Genomic DNA, 19,733 nt, shown 5'->3' with positions numbered 1-19,733 from the left:
GGTTGGGGCTGAAGATGAACCCAGCATGATCACAGGGCTCTGGACAAAGGCAGACACTGAAACAATTAGAGGACGGTACGGTAACAGCTATAATAGGAGCCTATGGAAAGTCTCCAAGGGACCAGAGCAATTAGGCCAAAGAAATGAAGGGCATCCAAATTGGAAAGGAAGAAGTCAACTTAACCTTGTCCACAGACAACATGATCTTACACTTAGAAAAGCTTAAAGACTCAGGCCATTATCCTAAGCTTATTAATGCAGGAACAGAGAACCAAATACTGCATGTTCTCACTTTAAGTGGGTACTTATAAGAGGGTACAATGGGTACTCATGGACATAAAGATGGCAACAATAGACTTTGGGGACTCCTGGAGTGGGGAGGAAGGGAGGGGGCAAAGGTTGAAAAGTACCTATTGGGTACTATGTTCAGTACCTACTTGATGCGATCCATCATACCCTAAAACTCAGCATCGTGAAATACACCCAGGTAACAAACCTGCACATGTAGCCCCCCAAAATGAAAATAAAAGTTGAAGTTACCAAAAAAAAAAAAAACCTTACAGACTCCACCAAACAACTGTTAGAACTGATGAACGAACTCAGTAATACTGCAGGAATCAAATCAACATACAAAAATCAGTAGCACGTATACACATCAACAGTGAACAATCTGAGAAAGAAATCAAGAAAGGAATCCCATTTGCGATAGCTACAAAGAATATAAAATAACAGCCAGGTACAGTGGCTCATGCCTGTAATCCCAGCACTCTGGGAGGTTGAGGCGGGCGGATCACTTGAGGCCAGGAGTTCAAGACCAGCCTGGCCAACATGACAAAATCCTGTCTCTATTAAAAATACAAAAAAATTAGCCAGGTGTGGTGGCGCACACCTGTGATGCCAGCTACTGTGGAGGCTGAGACATGAGAATTGCTTGAACCCAGGAGGCAGAGGCTGCAGTGAGCCGAGATTGCACCACTGTACTCCAGCCTGAGCGACAGAGTGAGATTCTGTCTCAAAAAATAAATAATAAATAAATAAATAAATAAATGTAAAATACCTAGGAATCTATTTAACCAAAGAAGTGAAAGATCTATACAAGGAAAACTATAAAACACTGATGAAAGAAACTGAAGAGAACACACACAAAAAAGGAGATATTCTACACTCATGGATTAGAAGAACAAATATTGTTAAAATGACAATACTACCCAAAGCAATTTACAGATTCAATGTAATCTCTATCAAAATACCTATGACAGTCTTTGCAAAAATAGGAAAAATCCTAAAATTGATATGAAACCACAAAAGACCCCAAATAGCCAAAGCAATCCTAAGCAAAAAAAAAAAAAACAAAGTTGGAGGCATCACACCGCCTGACTTCAAAATTTACTACAAAGCTGTAGTAACAGCTGGGTGCGCTGGCTCTTGCCTGTAATCCTGTTACTTTGGGTGGCCAAGGAGGGAGGGTTGCTTCAGGTCAGAAATTCAAGCCCAGCCTAAGCAACAAAGTGAGACCTCGTCTCTAAAAAATTAAAATAAGGAAATTTAGCCAGACATGGTGGTGCACACCTGTAGTCCCAGCTACTTGGAGGCTGAGGCAAGAGGATCGCTTGAGCCCAGGAGTTCAAGGTTACATTGAGCTATGATTATGCCAACTGTGCTCTAGCCTGGGTGACAGAGCAAGACCCTGTCTCAAAAAAAAAAATGTTTTAATGCTGTAAGTACCCACGTCAGCATGGTACCCACATAAAAACAGACACAAAGACCAGTGAACAGAATAGAGAATTCAGATATAAATCCACGCATTTACAGCCAACTCATCTTTGACAAGGGCACCAAGAACATTCAGTGGGGAAAGGACAATCTCTTCAATAAATGGTGCTGGGGTAACTGAATAACTATATGCAGAACAACTGAAACTAAACCCCTATCTCTCACCATACACAGAAATCAAATCAAAAACAGACTAAAGACTTAGAAATCTGAGACCTGAAACTAAGAAACTACTAAGAGAAACCACTGGGGAAATGCTCCAGGACATTGGTCTGGGTGAAGATTTTTCTGTGTAAGACCCAAAAGCACAGGCAACTAAAGCAAAACCAGACAAATGGGATTAAATCAAGCTACAAAGCTTCACAGGAAACAATCAACGAAGTGAAGAGATAACTCGAAGAATGAAGAAAATGTTTGCAAGCTACCCATCTGATAAAGGATTAATAACCAGAATATATCAGGAGCTCAAACAACTCAACAGTAGGGAAAAAAAAAATTCTGATTTTTAAATTAGCAAAAAATCTGAATAGATAGTTCTCAATAGAAGACGTAAAAATAGCCAACAGGTATATTTTAAAATGCTCAACATCACTAATAATCAGAGAAAAGCAAATCAAAAGTACAACAAGATATCATCTCACCCCAGTCAAAATGGCTTTTATCAGGCCAGGGGCGGTGGCTCAGGCCTGTAATCCCAGCACTCTGGGAGGCTGAGGCAGGTGCATCACCTGAGGTCAGGAGTTCAAGACCAGCCTGGCCAGCATGGTAAAACCCCGTCTACTAAAAATACAAAAAAAAAATTCAGCTGGGTGTGGCGGTGCACACCTGTAATCCTAGCTACTTAGGAGGCTGAGGAAGGAGAATCGCTTGAACCCAGGAGGTGGAGGTTGCAGTGAGCTGAGATCATGCCCCACTGCACTTCAGTCTGGGTAACAGAGCAAGACTCTGTTTAAAAAAAAAAAAAAAAGACTTTTATCAAAAAGACAGGCGATACGTGTGGAGAAAGGAGAACCCTCATACACATTTGGTGGGAATGTAAATTAGTACAGCCACTATGGACAACAGTATGAAGGTTTCTCAAAAAACTAAAAATACAGCTACCATGTGATCCAGCAATCCCACTATCGGGTATATATTCCAATGAAAGGGAATCAGTATATTAAAAAGATATTTGCACTCCCACGTTTGTTACAGCAGTATTCACAGTAGCCCAAGTATGGAATCAACCTAAGTGCCTATCAATGATGAATGGTTAACGAAAACGTGGTAAATACACATAATGAAATATTATTCAGCCATGAAGAAGGATGAAATCTTGCCATTTGCAGTAACATGGTTGGAACTGGAGGTTATTAGGTTAGGTGAAATAAGCCAAGCACAGAAAGACAAACATCATATGTTCTCATTCATATGTGGGAGCTAAAAAAGAAACCGGATCTCATGGAGCTAGACAGTTGCTGGGTTCGGCGGCTTGAGCCTGTAATTCCAGCTACTCAGAGGCTAAAGTGGGAGGACCACCTGAGGTCAGGAGTTCCAGAGTGGATTACTGGTTATCAGAGGCCAGAAGGGGTAGGGGAGAGAGGGGGATGAAGAGCAGTGATTAAAGGGTACAAATATATGGCATGATAGAAGAAGTAACACCTAGTGTTAGATAGATCAATAGGGTGACGATAGTTTACAATAACCTGTTGTGCATCTCAAAATAGCTAGAAGAGGCCAGGCACGGTGACTCACGCCTGTAATCCCAGTACTTTGGGAGGCTGAGGCAGGCAGATCACTTGAGGTCAGGAGTTTGAGACCAGCCTGGCCAACATGTTGAAATCCCATCTCTACAAAAAATACAAAAAAATTAGCCGGGCGTGGTGGCACATGACTGCAATCCCAGTTACTTGGGAGGCTGAGGCAGAAGAATCACTTGAACCTGGTAGGCAGAGGTTGGAGTGAGCCAAGATCATGCCACTGTACTCCAGCCTGGGTGACAGAGCGAGACTTCATCTCAAAAAAAAAAAAAAAAAAAGCTATGAGAAAATAATTTGAATGTTTCTAGCATAAAGAAAAGAGAGCCAGGTGCAATGGCTCATGCCTATAATCCCAGCACTTTGGGAGCCCAAGGCAGAGGGATCACTTGAGCCCAGGAGTTCAAGGTTACAGTGAGCTATAATTGTGCCACTGCACTCAAGCCTGGGTGATATAGCAAGACTCTCTAAATAAATAAATAAATACGTTTTAAATTTTAAAAAAAGTTAAGCTCTTTAAGATAATCTTGGCTGGGCGCAGTGGCTCACGCCTGTAATCGCAGCACTTTGGGAGGCCAAGGCGGGAGGATCACGAGGTCAGGAGATCAAGACCATCCTGGCTAACTCAGTGAAACCCCATCTCTACTAAAAATACAAAAAATTAGCCGGGCATGGTGGCGGCGCCTGTGGTCCCAGCTACTCGGGAGGCCGAGGCAGGAGAATGGAGTGAACCCAGGAGGCGGAGCTTGCAGTGAGCCGAGATCGCGCCACTGCACTCCAGCCTGGGCGACAGAGCCAGACTCTGTCTCAAAAAAAAAGATAATCTTTAAAAAGTAATGCTTTGGTTTGAATGAATCCCCCAAATTTCATGTGTTGGAAACTTAATCCCCAGTGTGGCAGTACGTAGCAGGTGGTGCCTTTAAGAAATGATTGGGTCATGAGTGCACAGCCCTTTTGAATGGATTAATCTATTCATGGATTAATAGGTTAATGGGTTATCTTACACTGGTGGCTTTATGAGAAAAGGGAGAGAGACCTGACCTAGCACGCTCAGCCCCCTCACCATGTGACACCCTGCACCACCTCAGAACTCTTTGAAGAGTCCCCACTAGCAAGAAAGCCCTCACCAGATGCACCCCCTCAACCTTGGACTTCTCAGCTGCTCTAACTGTAAAAAATAAATTCCTTTTCTTTGGAAATTCAGAAAATAAAATCACCAAGGAACATGCGCACAAGTCATTCAGTGAATGGTCTTTGAGCCCTCTGTAGTCTGTTCTCTATCCAGCCACCAGAGTGAGTCTGTGAAACCTAAATCAGTTCTTGCCACTCCCCTGCTCAGAACCTTCCAGTGGCTTCCCATTGCAAGCAGAATGAAATCCAAACCCTTATCATGGCCCACAGGGCCTTCTCTCATTTCCTACAACTCTCCCTCTGGTCTGGTTGGCTTCCAACCACATGAGCTTACTTAGCGTTCCTCAAACACGCCAAGCATGGTCCCACCTCAGGGCCTTTGCATCTGCAGCGCCTTCTGCCTAAACACTCTTCATCCAGGTATCTGTAGTGCTCACACCCTCATGTTTAGGCACCTTATCATAGACACGTTCCCTACTTATCTCATGTAAAACAGAAGCCCACCCACCTACTCAATCACTCTCCATCCCCTCTAGGTGCAAAACACTTCATGCTCCAGCGTACTTGCTAAGAAACCTGTTCTGCTCTTTTCCTCATTTTTAAATTAATTTTATTTATTTTTTATTTCTTTTAGAGATGGGGGTCTCACTATGTTGACCAGGGTGGTCTCAAACTCCTGGCTTCAAGCAATCCTCTGATCTTGGCCTTCCAAAATGCTGGGATTACAGGCATGAGCCACCATACCCAGCCTTTTCCTCATTTTTGCTTTTCATTTTTCTCTTGGTGCAAACTAATGAAACTCCAGTGCTCTTCACTAAGAACTGCAGACTCCTCTGACAGCAGTTGAGAGAAAATCTCATAAAGGCTAGGAGAAACACTCCCTCTTGCCTGATGGCCGCAGAAACAGTCACCTTTCTGCATCAGAAAACCAATTCAGATAAAGTAATGAATTAAGATTTTTCAAAGTATCGATCTTTCTTTTGGTCTAGAGTGGAAACTTACATAAAAATAGCTACTTCTATTGCATTTTTTATTAGGAAACTCTCATTGAAAAGGCTATCTGTAACAAGGACACTCAGACTTCTGAGGCTGTGATTTTGTCCTGGGAAATGTCACTTATGATCCCTAACACCTGCAACTCTAGTTGTCTTACTTAATAACCGAGCCTGGGTTCCTCCTTGGCTTCTAGAGAATATGAATGTTACAGAGGTTTTTTTGTGATATTCAAAGAAGATGACTGGCATTCCATCTTCTCGCAAATGCAGAGAAGAAATTCTTCTCATGTCTCTTTAGGATTCTTTATTGAAAGACTGAGAGGTTTTGCCTTATTTACACCATTTCACCTGCCTTAGTTTTTCTTCCTAGCTCCTATCACCACCCACCAGATTATATGTTTGTCTTCTGCCTCCCCACATTGGAATACTAGGGGCAGGAGAGCAAGAGCTTCGAATTTCTCACTGCCGTATCATCCAGAACAGTGTCTGCCACGTGGCTGACAAGCACTGAATATTGGTTGAATGAATGGATGAATGCACAAGCCCCTACTAAGTGCTAGGCAGTGCGCCTAGGTTTTAGCAAATAACAGTGAACAAAGTAGACACAGTCCCTGCTCCTGGTAGAACTCGGAGTCTAATGAACCACACAGGAGATGCCAATTGTGTTGCTAAAAATCAGGGGGCATGGCCAGGCACGGTGGCTCACGTCCGTAATCCCAGCACTTTGGGAGTCTGAGGTGGGTGGATCACGTGGGTCAGGAGATCGAGACCATCCTGGCCAACATGCTGAAACCCTGTCTCTGCTAAAAACACAAAAATAAGCTGGGCATGGTAGCAGGTGCCTGTAGTCCCAGCTAGTCAGGAGAGTGAGGAAGAAGAATCGCTTGAACCCGGGAGGTGGAGGTTGCAGTGAGCCGAGATTGCGCCACTGCACTCCAGTCTACAGACAGACTGAAACTCTATCTCAAAAAAAAAAAAAAAAATCAGGGGGCAGCACAGGCTTCCAAGTCCATTTACTAGCTGTGTGACCTCAGGCAACTTATTTCAGTGCAATCTCCTAAACTGAAAAATGAGACTAATCATCCCTACCTCATGGGAGGGGAGCTCAGAACCAACATCCCCTTCTAAAGCTCTCTCTTGCAGGACCCAGATTCTACCCATCTCTCTCAAGCAGCCAGAGCAGAATCTCAAAATGGGGAAGGTGGAGGAAGGGCCACAGCACACTACAACACCTGTTGCTAGGTTCACCCTTGAGAAAGCAGGCTGGCGGCTTCCAGGTAAGCCAGAGGCAGCCCCTGTTACTAGACAGGGCCAAGTTGCAAACCCAAGTCAGGTGTCCACCAAGGATCCTGGTTACTTAGAGATAGGTCCTGGGGGGTTAGGTCTGAGAAGTCCTGGGTTCTGATAGGTTTCTTCTAGGGGAGGGGAGGGCTGGAATGAGCAACAAGAAATGAACACCCCTAGTGGCTAAGGTTGGCCACTGGGAATAGTATGGGATAGCTGATAGGAAGTTCCTGGGCTCTGTGCCTAGCCACTCAGGCCTCAGAGATCCTTGACCTCAGAACACCAACATGCCACCATTTTCTGCTTGTCCCTCCCTGGTCTTCTCCAACTCAGCTAAGAGCATAGAGGATGCCTGGGCAGTCTCGGGCTCAGGCAGAGGCATCACCATTCTCGGGTGCTTAAGGGGAAGCCGGGGGTTCATGCAACCAACAACCCACTCACCAGAGGATTGTGGCCACGGACATTTCTCCACTTGGACACAGGCTCCGTTAACACCTGGAAGGAAAGAAAACATCAGAACTGCTGCTTCTCAGTGCTGAATCCTGTAAAAGTGTGTAAGTGTTGAGGGGAAAGCAAGGAGAGAAGGGAAAAAGAGAGAAAAAGACTATCCAAATTTGGGTGCCCAAGGTAGGCCAAAATAGCTGACAACCCCTGTGAGGTCACAACTCTAGATTAGACACCGCTTCCTCACATTACTTCCAGAAACATCCTGAGAACAACTCTATCCATCCCTGTACCCAATGTGCCAAGCATAGGTACGTCCTACCTCTCTACTGCCCTGGTAGCCTCCCCAAGGTCAGAGCTGGCTCTGTCCATCCCTCTTCTATGTATTCTATCCCAGCCCTGCCTGCCTACCACATCAAGGTGGCAGGTGGGTGGGAGAAGCCAGGAGGGACACTGGACAGGGCTAGGCCTGGGCAGGCCACCTGCCTCCATTTCCTGCCTCTGATCACTGCATTGGGTGCGCAGACTGCTGAGAGTCCCTGTTTCTTTAGTATGCTTCCTGTCTCACTGGTTTGGAGGCATTCTTTCCCTCTGGTCCTGTTTGTACCTTTTAGGATGACTGCCAATTTCTCCAACATCTTGTGTGTTTTCAGACACATATCAGGATCTCTGCTGGGCATTTCTAGAGCCTCCATCTGTGGTCTAGACACACAAATCTGGGACAACCCCAGACTCTGCTAGAGCCTTTCTGGGTATGCAGGTGTGCGCTAGAAAAGACTTAAATGGTGTTCTTGGGCCCAAGATCTTCAGAGTGCCAGGATTCATCTGGGAACTTTCAGAGTACATGTGAGGGGCCATAGGTGACAAAAGACCAAAGGCAGGCAATGCATGGAACTCCTGAAAAGTAACCACCCTGGCTGGGCACAGTGGCTCATACCTGTAATCCCAGCACTTTGGGAGGCCGAGGCAGGCAGACCACTTGAGGTCAGGAGTTCAAGGCCAGCCTGGCCAACATGGTGAAACCCCATCTCTACTAAAAATACGAAAATTAGCCAGAGATAGTGGCACAAGCCTGTAATCCCAGATACTCGAGAGACTGAGGCAGGAGAATCACTTGAACCCAGGTGGCAAAGGTTGCAGTGAGCCAAGATCACACTACTGCATTCCAGCCTGGGTGACAGAGCAAGAGTCCGTCTCAAAAAGGAAAGAAGGAGAGGCAAGGGGAGGGAAGGGGGGGGGAAGGGGAGAGGAGGGGAAAGGAGGGGAAGGAAGGAAGGGAAGGAAAGGGAAGGGATCACCCCCCACCCTTCACACCTCTGTGTCTTTGCTTATGTTGTTTCTTCTGCCCAGCATTCCCACCCCATCCCACTTCACATCAACTTTCATCACATGGAAAACTCCTATACACCCTTCAAAATCCAGTTCAAATATGCCCTCCCACTGCCCGTCTCAAACCCCCTCTCCTTCTTCTAGATCTTCTTCCCAGCCCCTAAGGAGCATACACAACACCACACAGGCCCACCAGAGTCTGGGTCACAAGGAGCCTTGCTCCCCGACCCAGTTCAGGGGTGCTTCATCCATAGCATTGTCACCCAACAAATATTTATTGAGTGCCCACTGTGTGCCAGATACCCATGCTAGGCACTGAGGATACAACAATAGCAAAATCAGCCCAGCCTTTGCCTTCACAGAAACTTAAGCCTACCAGGGGAAGCAGACATTACTCAGGCAATCATAGAAGCCAACATGTTTTCAAACCCCAAGAAGTGGTATAAAAGAGAGGTACAGAGCGGCCAGGGAATGCTCCATCAGGAAGCATAACCTCGCTGGGAAGGTCAGGGGACATGGAGCTCAGATCTGAAGGGAGAGTGGTCTTCCTAAAGCCAAGAAAGCTCTTCATAGCACAGAAGAACCAAACAAGGGTGTGGCCCCTGCAGCCAGACAGCCTGGGCTGGGATCTGGCTGTATCACACACTGGCCAAGTGACCCTGGACAAGCCACTTAACCTCACTGAGCCATGGTTTCCTCATCTAAAACTGTGGTAAAAATGGTACCTACCTCAGAGGGACTCTTCTTGGGAGGATGAGATCATTTAGTATTTATGATGAACCTTAACACAGTGCTGAGCAAATAGCATTATACTCATTGGATGTTAACTATCATTGTTGTTAATCGGCTCCAAGGCCTTCAGTGAGACTATAAGCACTTCTAAAGTGCCATTAAGAGTCATATCACTCAGGACAGGTGTCAAGAGTCCCCAAGACCCCCCTCCTCCCCAGGACAGGTGTCAAGAGTCCCCAAGACCCCCCTCCTCCCCAGGTTTGATGATCCATGAGAACTCACAGGACACGGCACGCAGTCATATTCACAGCTAAGATGGATTACACCGAAAGGACACAAAACAAGATCCGCAAACGGGACCAGGTGCAGTGTCTCACGCCTGTAATCCCAGCACTTTGGGAGGCTGAGGCAGGTGGATCACTTGAGGTCACGAGTTTGAAACCAGCCTGGCCAACATGGTGAAACCCCATCTCTACTAAAAAAAAAAAAATTAGCCAGGCATGGTCGTGGGCGCCTGTAATCCCAGCTACTTGGGAGGCTGAGGCAGGAGAATTGCTTGAACCCGGGAGGTGGAGGTTGCAGTGAGCTGAGATCATGCCACTGCACTGCAGCCTGGGTGACAGAGCGAGACTCCATCTCAGGGGAAAAAAAAAAAAGAAAGCAAAAGAAAAAAGGATCAGCAAAGGGAAAAAGGGCAGGGCACAAAGTCTGGAGGAAACCAGGCACAAGCTTCCAAGGGTCCTCTCCCAGAGGAACTGCACAGTACACACTGAATTCCCCAGGCAACAAGATGTGACAATACATGTGAAATGTTGTCTAGCCGGCAAGCTGGCCTGAACCTGGGAGTTTAAGGTTTTCATCAGCGCTCAGCCATGCAGGCAGCCACTTCCTGACATGTACCAAAATTCCACACTCCAAGGAAGAAAGCAAGTGTCAGCATAAACCACACTGTTTGGAGAAACAGTTTAGGCAGAGAGTCTGTTATCAGTTAGGAATGGTGGGGGCACTCCCAAGATCTAAGTTCCCAGATGCCAGTCAAAGACCACCCTTGCAAGCAGGTGTTTCCAAAGGGCAGCAGTCTTAGGTCTGCTATGTTAACTCTTTCCTACACAGCAGCACATGAACACAGCAGGACAAGGGCTATATAATGTTTATTATTTTTGTCAAAGTATATATATATATATTTCTTTTCTTTTTTTTTTTTTTTTTTGAGACAGGGCCTCACTCTGTCACCCAGGCTGCAGTTCAATGGCATAATCATGGCTCAGCACAGCCTCAACCTCCTGGGCTCAAATAATCCTCCCACCTCAGCCTCCTGAGCAGCTGGGACTACAGGCACGTGCCACCACATCCAGCTAAGTTTTGTATTTTTTGTAGACATGTGGTTTCGTAATGTTGGCCAGGCCACTCTCAAACCACTGGGCTCAGATGATCCTCCCCACTCAGCCTCTAAAGTGCTGGGATTACAGGCATGAACCACCACACCTGGCCATACATATATTTCTAACAGAAGTAAAAACAGAAAAGGAAGGGAAGAAGGACAGAAAATGACTATAAAAGTATAGAAATTGTAGTTTCTGTAGTAACAAAAGAGAGCCATCAATAGAGAAGATTATACCACTTAAATCTAGCACAAGGAAGACAGGTCAATGTCTTAGTGTAGAGATGATTCTTAAACATCTCTGAAGTTAGTTTTAGTGACTATGCTTTAAATGAACTAGAAATTAAATTAATTGCCTATGCATAGTAATAATACCCACTGCTCAGACATTGCTGTCTTGGATGTCACACTTCTGGCCCTGCTCAATAGCCTGACCTTTCTTCTTACTCATGTAGACTCTTTTCCTAACCAGACTTTAGGGCAGTCAACACTTGCACTGTCCAATACAGTGGCCATGAGCCACAAGCAGCTATTAAGACCTTGAAATGTGACTAGTCCAAATTAAGATATGCTCTAAGTTACACTTATTTTATAAACAGTTTGAGCATCCCTAATTGAAAAATCCAAAATCCTAAATGCTTCAAACTCCAAAACTTTCTGAAAACCAATATGACACTTCAAATGAAAAATTCCACACATAAATACTTAAGACAAACTTGTTTCATTCACAAAATTATTTAAAATATTGCATAAAATTACCTTCAGGCTATCTATATATGAAACATAAATTAATTTCGTGTTTTGGCTTGGGTCCCATCCCCAAGATATCTCATTACATTTACACAAATATTCCAAAATCTGAAAAATTCTGAAATCTAAAACACTTCTGGTCTCAAGCACTTCAGATAACGAATGCTCAACCAGTATCACATGCCAAAGACTTAGTATAACAAGATAGAATGCAAAATAGCTCATTGGTGATTTTTATATTGATTAAATGTTGACAAGATCACATTTGGCATATGTTATGTGAAATAAAATGTCCTTTTTATTTTCTGTGGGAGACACGGTTTCACTCCTGTTGCTCAGGATGCAGTGCAATGGCGTGATCTCAGCTCACTGCAAACTCTGCCCGAGCTTAAGCAATCCTCCCATCTCAGCTTCCCAAGTAGCTGGAGCTACAGGCACGCCCCACCATGCCTGGCATATTTTTGTAGAGATGGGGTCTCGCCATGTGGCCCAGGCTGGCCTGGAACTCCTAGGCTCAAGCGATCCACCTGCCTCCGCCTCCCAAAGTTCTAGGATTACAGGCTTGAGCCATGGCACCCGGCCCTTTTCATTTTTTTAATGAGGCTATTAGAAATGTTAAATTACACCTGTGGCTTGCACTTGTGGCTCAAATTATAGTCCTATTGGACAAGGTTAGTCCACACCCTCTATAAATTATCCCATCAAGGGGATAATTTGTTGGCCAGGCCACTCTCAAACTACTGGGCTCAGGTGATCCTCCCCTCTCAGCCTCTAAAGTGCTGGGATTACAGGCATGAGCCACCACACCTGGCCATACATATATTTCTAACAGAAGTAAAAACAGGAAAGGGAAGAAGGAAAGAAAATGACTATAAAAGTATAGAAATTGTAGCTTCTGCAGTAACAAGAGAGAGCCATCAATAGGAAAGTCCTAGGTTTCGGCTTCCTTCAAACCTAGCGTGGAGGCCATACCTCAATGTCTGTCGCGTTGGAGAAGAATTCCAGGCACGTCGTCTTCCCACTTGCAATATTGCCCTCGACACAGATCTGGCAAAAAGACAAATGCACATTAGAGCCAGAACTCAAGCGACCAGGGAAACCTCAGGGAATGATGGCTAGGGAAAGGGCTCAGGTGAACAGCATAAATGGTTCAGTATTAGATTTTCAAATGTAAACCAAAATCCCTCCTCAGGAAACTGGCAAGGTCCCATTGTTAGTAATAACAGACAAGCCGACCCTCCCCGAGTGACAGGCTCAAGTTGGTCCCCCGAGACCAGACCCTCCCTTACGTCAACTCCTAAACCATACACAGCTTGTCTGCCCAGCCCAGCTCTGCCCTTCCCTAGTTCAACCCCACAGACTATTAGATTTTAGGCCTAAGTGTCCTGCCTCCTTAACGAGAGCCTAAGCGATGGCTCTGAGGCTAGGAAACACACACACGTTATCTAGAATCGAATTCACTGCTTTACAGAAAAAAAAGCACTTGGTCACTGACTGGGAACTATTAGGAAAGGGGAGAAGAAAAAAAGAGCAAGGACTTTGTTAAGTACCTTGTCACAGGCCAATCCCTGAGACGGGTAACACACCATTAGCACATGTAACCTCACTGAAACCTGAGAAGGGTAAGTCCTAACATTTTTCACAGAAAAGAAAAATGAGGCTTGTAGAAGACAATAAAGCAAGAACAGCTTGAACCTAGACTCTGCTCACACTGACTGCACCTGGGAGGGAAAGGGGGTCATGGCACTAGTGGGAGGGGCCAGAAACAGCCATCTGGGGCCTACCTATACCAAAGACCAAGGAGCATCCTAGAAGTAACTCATCTTAGGGAGAGAAGGCAGCAGTTCTCAGCTCTGGCTATACACTAGGACCACCTGGGACCTTTTAAAAATCTCTACAGGGATGCCACGGCCCAGACCAATTACATCACAATCTCTAGAGTGAGACTCAAGCCTCAGTAACTTTTTTTTTTTCTTTGAGACAGTTTTGCTCTTGTCACCCAGGCTGGAGCACGGTGTCGCAATCGCGGCTCACTGCAACCTCCGCCTCTGGGTTCGAGCCATTCTCCTGCCTCAGCCTCCCAAGTAGCTGGGATTACAGGTGCCCACCACCACACCCGGCTAATTTTTTGTATTTTTAGTAGAGACATGGTTTCACCATGTTGGCCAGGCTGGTCTCAAACTTCTGACCTCAGGTGATCCACCCACCTCAGCCTCCCAAAGTGCTGGGATTACAGGCGTGAGCCACCACGCCTGACCAACCCTCAATAACTTTTGGGGGGCTTTTGTTTGTTTGGTTTTGTTTTCTGAGACAGAGTTTTGCTCTTGTTGCCCAGGCTGGAGTGCAATGGTACAATCTCAGCTCACCACAAACTCCGCCTCCTAGGTTCCAGTGATTCGCCTGCCTCAGCCTCCTGAGTAGCTGGGAATTACCAGTGCCCGACACTACGCCTGGCTAATTGTTGTATTTTTAGTAGAGACGGGGTTTCTCCCTGTTGGTCAGGTTGGTCTTGAACTCTGACCTCAGGTGATCCTCCTGCCTCTGCCTCCCAAAGTGCTGGGATTACAAGCGTAAGCGACCGCGCCCGGCCAAGCCTCAGTAACTTTTAAAGCGCTCCAGGCGAATTTCAATGTGCAGGCAAGGCTGGGCACCACAAGGCTGGAGCAGAGCTTCACGTCTAGCCCACAGATGCCTGCTTCAGATACACCAGAGGAGCTGGTTAAACATGAGGTGGCACCAGGTAGCATCCTGACCCTCTAAATCAGACTCTAGGCTTGAGCCCCTGATCTGTGGCCCAGTGATTCTGACCAAGTTCTGCTCAGCCAGGCACTGCTGATGACACAGGCCCAGTGGCTCTGGCTCCAGCAGATGGCCACAGGGAACGGGCAGCTCCAATACATAAGAAGACAAACTGGCCCTTGAGAACACATGATAGACATCCTCCAGGGGCACACACAGTCAGAGAGGGGCCCGACCTGCTGCACAGAGGCCTCTTCCTCTGCATTCAGGCTGGAGGCACCCAGAGAAACCTGGGCAACATAGGTAACTTGCCCAAGTGCCAGACCTGGCAAGGGAAGCATCAGAGTTAGAATTCACATCCAGGCCCCTTCTCACAACTCCTGATGGAGCCTCAGTCACACCTCACATAAACACCAGGTCACAGTGGGCCGTCTCACACCACCCCACTCAAGTCTCCCCAGCAACTAGAACTCTGTCAGCTGGTGGAGAAGGTTCCTCCTGCCTTGATCCTAACAGGTATCCAGGAGACACAAGGCCACTCTCCCATCCTGGGTCCCTCCCAGCCCACTCCTTTCGAGCCCCGAACTACAAAATGAACCCAAGGGAATGAATAAAAGGGCATGAAAAGACCCCATTAGGGCACTAATGGATTTAATTTTTTTACTGTTCTTTAAAGAAAACTTTTCCTCTTCCTAGATATATAAAAAGAGCTCAATCTAGACATCATTCTACATAGCCTTTTTTCTTTCCTGTTCATTGCAAGCATTTTAACAGGTTGTTCAGATAAGCCCTTCTCCCAGAAACGTGTTCCTATTCCCAGCATGAAATCCTGAAGAATTGGTGAATGTCAGGCCCTGAATGAGCCCAGCCAATCTGCCCTCCGATTTAGAGCAGGCAACACAGGAAGAATCTCACAAAGTTCCCCTGAAATGGAAGGCAGAACAGGAAGCAAGCAAAGGGAGTCTTTACATTTCTTTTTAAAGTGATGTCTAAAAATATTATGAGGAGTGCATGCCCATTGAAGAAAATACAGAAAATCAAAAAGGAGAAACTATCACCATAATCCCAATACTAAGAGATAAACCCCATGACATGTGAGCATATTTCATGCCAAATATTTTCTATACAGTCCTCATCTTTGAGCACGTTTCAACTGCTTATTGAAGGCCTATGCTGTGCCAGGTACTGTATACTCAGGACCCCACTGCAACGGCCAAAGAGCTCATGAGTGTGTGGAGGAAAGCAACAAGAAACTGTGAAAAGGAGGTGGTCCCCACGCTATGGGAGCACATGGCTGGCCTGGCCCAACGCTCTGTGACTGCACTACAATTTATCTCCATTTTCCTCTGCTGTGAGGCCTTAAGTCCAATTTTCCATGATTATAACTGAAACTGTGATGAGCCATCCATCCCTATTATAAATAACAATATTTAATCTTTTCTAAAAATGGAAATTAAGCATTCTTGTGCTAAGAAATACATTCTCAGTGGCCAGGCGCAGTGGCTTAGGCCTGTAATCCCAGCACTTTGGGAGGCCGAGGCAGGGGATCATTTGAGGGCAAGAGTTCGAGACCAGCCTGGCCAACATGGTGAAACCCTGTCTCCACTAAAAATACAAAAATTAGCCAGGCATGGTGGTATGTGCCTGTAGTCCCAGCTACTTGGAAGGCTGACATGGGAGGATCGCCTGAGCCTGGGAAGTCGAGGCTGCAGTAAGCCGTGATTGTGCCACTGTCCTCAAGCCTGGACAACGGAGCCAGACCTTGTCTCAAAAAATAAAAAATAAAAATAAAATAAAATTAGATTGTAGTGGCGTTTACCCTGTAGTGCTGTTTACTCTGCAAATTTACTAAAAATCATTGAATTACACACTTAAAATGGGTGAATTTTGTGGTATGCAAATTATAACTCAGTAAAGCTGTTTTAAAAAGGAACCCAGCTAATTTAACATTCAAATAACTAAGGGAAGACACTTTTACCCCATCATACCCCAAACTCTCTCTTACATGCTCCTTGTTAACCCCACAACTATCTCTTAACTAGACTGAGAATTTCGGCATTAATGTTTATATTTCTTTCCTGTTTGTTTCCTAAGGGCAGTTTTTTTTTTTCTTTCATTTGGATCACCCTTCATATACTTTTATTGGTTTTGTTATTTTTTTTTTCATCTTTTACATAGTGAGTGCCTTCCCAGGTCACTATTTTTCAAAAACATGGTTTTTAATGGCTTTACATATTCCATTACATAAGATCTGTCACAATTTATTGAACTCCCTACTATTTGATTTTTTTTTTTTTTCTTTTTTTTTTTTTTGAGACAGGGTCTCGTTCTGTTGCCCAGGATGGAGTGCAGCAATGCAATAACAGCTCACTGCAGCCTTGACCTTCCAGGCTCAAACAACCTCCCACCTCAGTCTCCCGAGTAGCTAGGACTACAGGTACACACCACCATGCCCAGCTAATTTTTTGTATTTTTTGTAGAAACAGCATTTTGCCACGTTGCCCAGGCTGGTCTCAGACTCCTGAGCTCAAGTGATCCTCCCACCTTGGCCTCCCGAAGTGCTGCGATTACAGGTATGAGCCATTAGGCATGGCTCTGTTGGATATTGTTCTGTCCAGCTATTTCATTAAAAAATTTTGTTGTGATACTCAATTATTTGATATTGTAAACTGTGCCATGTGATGGCTGCACTATCCACCCAGACACCATCAACACTCTGGACATCTCTCCTCACCCAGCAACACCAGTCAACCAACCAACAACTCCCCTAGGCCCTGCTTTCCCACTCAGCTGCAGGCTCTGTGCCATCTCTAGTTTACTTAAGGTCTCTCTCCTTCCAGTCTGGCCCAGCTGGGCCCTCCACTTGTGGTCCCTCACATCGCTCCCTGAGAGGCAACCCGGATGGTGCCCGGTGGGGGTAAAGCCCTTCAGTGACTCTGGGTTTTAAGACCTATTCGCAGTCCCTCTGCACCTACCCCCCAGCCCTCCCCAGCTGCCTCTCTAGGGACTGGCCACATGCCCAGGCCTGCAGGTTCTCTTTCTTCTGTGACTTGTACCTGTTACAACACTCCTGCCTCAAACTCTCCTCCATCTCCCAGCAGGCAATAAGGCGCTGCCCAAAGCTCCTCTCAGTCATCAGCTCCCCTACTCACAGCACCCATGCTCACTGCTGTTCTAGTTCCACCATTCTCCTAGTTACTGCTATCTCCCCCATCAGACAGACCTCCCCCATCAGACAGACCGCAGATTCCCAAATGTCAGGGCTGTTTGACTGCCAGGTCCCCAGGTCCTAGCCCAGTGCCTCCCACACAGGAGCTCACAGGACTTGAATGGTTACAAACAGTCCTGAGCCTGAATGCAGGCTCCATACCACTTTCTATGAACTAGCTACTGTGTGTCTGGGGGCACATCAAACCATACCCAAAAAGCACAGAGAACAGGCCCAGCTCACATCAATGCTAGCTCAATAATTAATAAATAGCCAGGCACAGTGGCTCACACTTGTCCTCACAGCTACTCAGGAGGCTGATGCCAGAGAATCACTTGAGCCCAGGAGTTGGAGGCCAGCCTGGGCAAGGCAGCAAGACCCTGTCTCTTAAATATATAAACAAACAATAATACATTAATTACCATCCAGCTCAACTTTGCATTTCCCTCCCCTTCTATGGCACCTGCTGGCATATCCTTCTCCTAATTTCAACAAACTTCCACAAATCTCAAGCATTTCAATCCTCTCTGTGTGATTTCACTACTTCCCAAGAGCTCTCTATCACCCTGAGCACCCTGGGGGCCTGCCCACACTCTCTACCCTCTGCAGATGCCAGCCACGGTACTCCTGCCACCACTTGCCTAGCCACCCCCTTTCCAGCCACAGGAGCTAGGGACTTTCAGTTCTCTTAAGGAATTGAGCCTTGGTTGGTGACCAAAATATCACTCCCTACCCCAGCCAGTAAAGCACCCAACATCCCGGTGGACACCAACCTGACCCTCCTTTGACCTTCAACCTCACACTAGTCACAGCCCCAGCCCAGAGCCAGCATCTCAAAGCTACCCTGATGACTGAACCCACATATGTGGACCCTCAAGGTTTCTCTCTGATCCCCTGCCCACCCACCAGTCTCAGCACTGGGGAGAGAGAGTGGTGGTCGACAGAACTTCCCTCACATCTGAGCTGCCCAACCCAAGATGAAACTGACCTTCCCCGTAACATAATGAGGGTTTTTCAAATACTTTCACAATCATCCCTTAAGCTTTAACCAAATCTATCTGAAGGATACAAATACTTGTGTGCTCCTACCTGTGCAGACTCTGGGGAAAGATAGAAGAAATTGGTAACAGAGGTGGCCTCCTGGGAGGGTGACAGACTTCCTTCTCCCTGGAGATTCTCTTGTATTTTTGCTTTTTACTCTGCTTTTTTCTCTCTCCTCTTCAAAAAAATAAATATTATCCTGGACAGCACACATAAAAGAGGGACTTACCACTGATTTTTTCTCTTTTTCCCGTTCTTTATCTACAAAAGAAAGGAAATCAGTTTTTAAACTCACTTTTAAATAACTCTCCTCTGCCCTAATTTGCTACATGACCACAAAAACACTAATTTGTATGCTCACTCCCTGGCCTAAAAATATTTTCCATTTTGGGCGCCCTCCAAGGTTGGAGGCGCGTACCACCGTCTCGCCGATGTGCCACCCTGGGCTGCGGCTGCTTGGGTCCCCAGTGTGCTGGAGTTCTTTCACTTACTACATTGTACTTTGTATTTTCCACGTTATCTATTTAGATCTTCACAGACTGGGTGTTAAGCAAGTGGAAAGGCAGAGCAGCCTCCACTCGCGGTGCACGGGGAAGAGTGGGCGGCGGGCATGGGTTTGGGCCTGGGACGCAGGTGTTCCTCTAGGCCCAGGGGGGGCATCGCTACCCATCCGCCCCACAAGAGGTTCTCTCAACAGCCATATGGCGGACACCAGAACCCGGGTGTAAGAGTGACCCGTTTCTGAGTGGGTCCCCACTCCCGGGGAGGGCAGGAGAGCGCCGGGGGTGTAACCTCCTTCCCCTACGCTGGCACCAGAGTGTGAGGAGAATCGGCTTAGGGCAGCTCCCAGTCCCCATCGCCCCCAAGGCCGAAAGAATCGGGCCAGGAAATGGGTCGGGGGACCCGAGTTTGGGCTGCTCTTTAACGCCTCTCTTCCCATCCCAGAACAAGAGCCGGGCGCAGAACCCCATCGCCCCCCGCGCTCGCTGCGGTCTAGCGCCCGGGTAACTGCCGATGGCCGCCCCCGCCCCCGCCACAGCCGGGGAGGAAAACCCGCGCCTCGGAGGAGGCGCTTCGGGCTCGGGTGGGTTCCGGGAGCCCAGGCGCCGGGAGTAGGTGGGCACATAGGGGCTCCTGGGAGGCGGGACCAAGACGCGCGTTACCCGAAGGCCAGGCTCCGCGCTGCACCC

General features: G+C 46.7%; 1 protein-coding gene across 5 annotated transcripts in view; it reads right to left on the bottom strand.

The window, feature by feature from the left end:
* The window catches only part of TK2 (thymidine kinase 2, mitochondrial), a 40,457-nt gene extending 20,801 nt beyond the window's left edge, over positions 1 to 19,656 (bottom strand). The window contains exons 1-4 of one of the 5 annotated variants that reach the window (XM_011932111.1): positions 18,773 to 19,656; positions 17,794 to 17,888; positions 12,528 to 12,602; positions 7,361 to 7,414 (exon numbers count right to left, since the gene is read on the bottom strand). Coding sequence is in view for 2 of the 5 variants with exons in the window: in XM_011932107.1 (XP_011787497.1) it covers positions 7,361 to 7,414; positions 12,528 to 12,602; positions 18,773 to 18,804; positions 19,357 to 19,483 (288 nt within the window). In the remaining 3 variants the exon portion in view is untranslated. The remainder of the gene's footprint in view (positions 1 to 7,360; positions 7,415 to 12,527; positions 12,603 to 17,793; positions 17,889 to 18,772) is intronic. The other 4 variants (XM_011932107.1, XM_011932108.1, XM_011932110.1 and 1 more) reach the window with 4 other exon arrangements.
* Positions 19,657 to 19,733: the final 77 nt, after the last annotated feature.

The sequence above is a fragment of the Colobus angolensis genome, unplaced genomic scaffold (genome assembly GCF_000951035.1).
Source record: "Colobus angolensis palliatus isolate OR3802 unplaced genomic scaffold, Cang.pa_1.0 Scaffold93, whole genome shotgun sequence".
In the NCBI taxonomy this organism is placed as follows: Eukaryota; Metazoa; Chordata; class Mammalia; order Primates; family Cercopithecidae; genus Colobus; species Colobus angolensis.
This window is presented reverse-complemented; position numbering and strand designations above follow the sequence as displayed.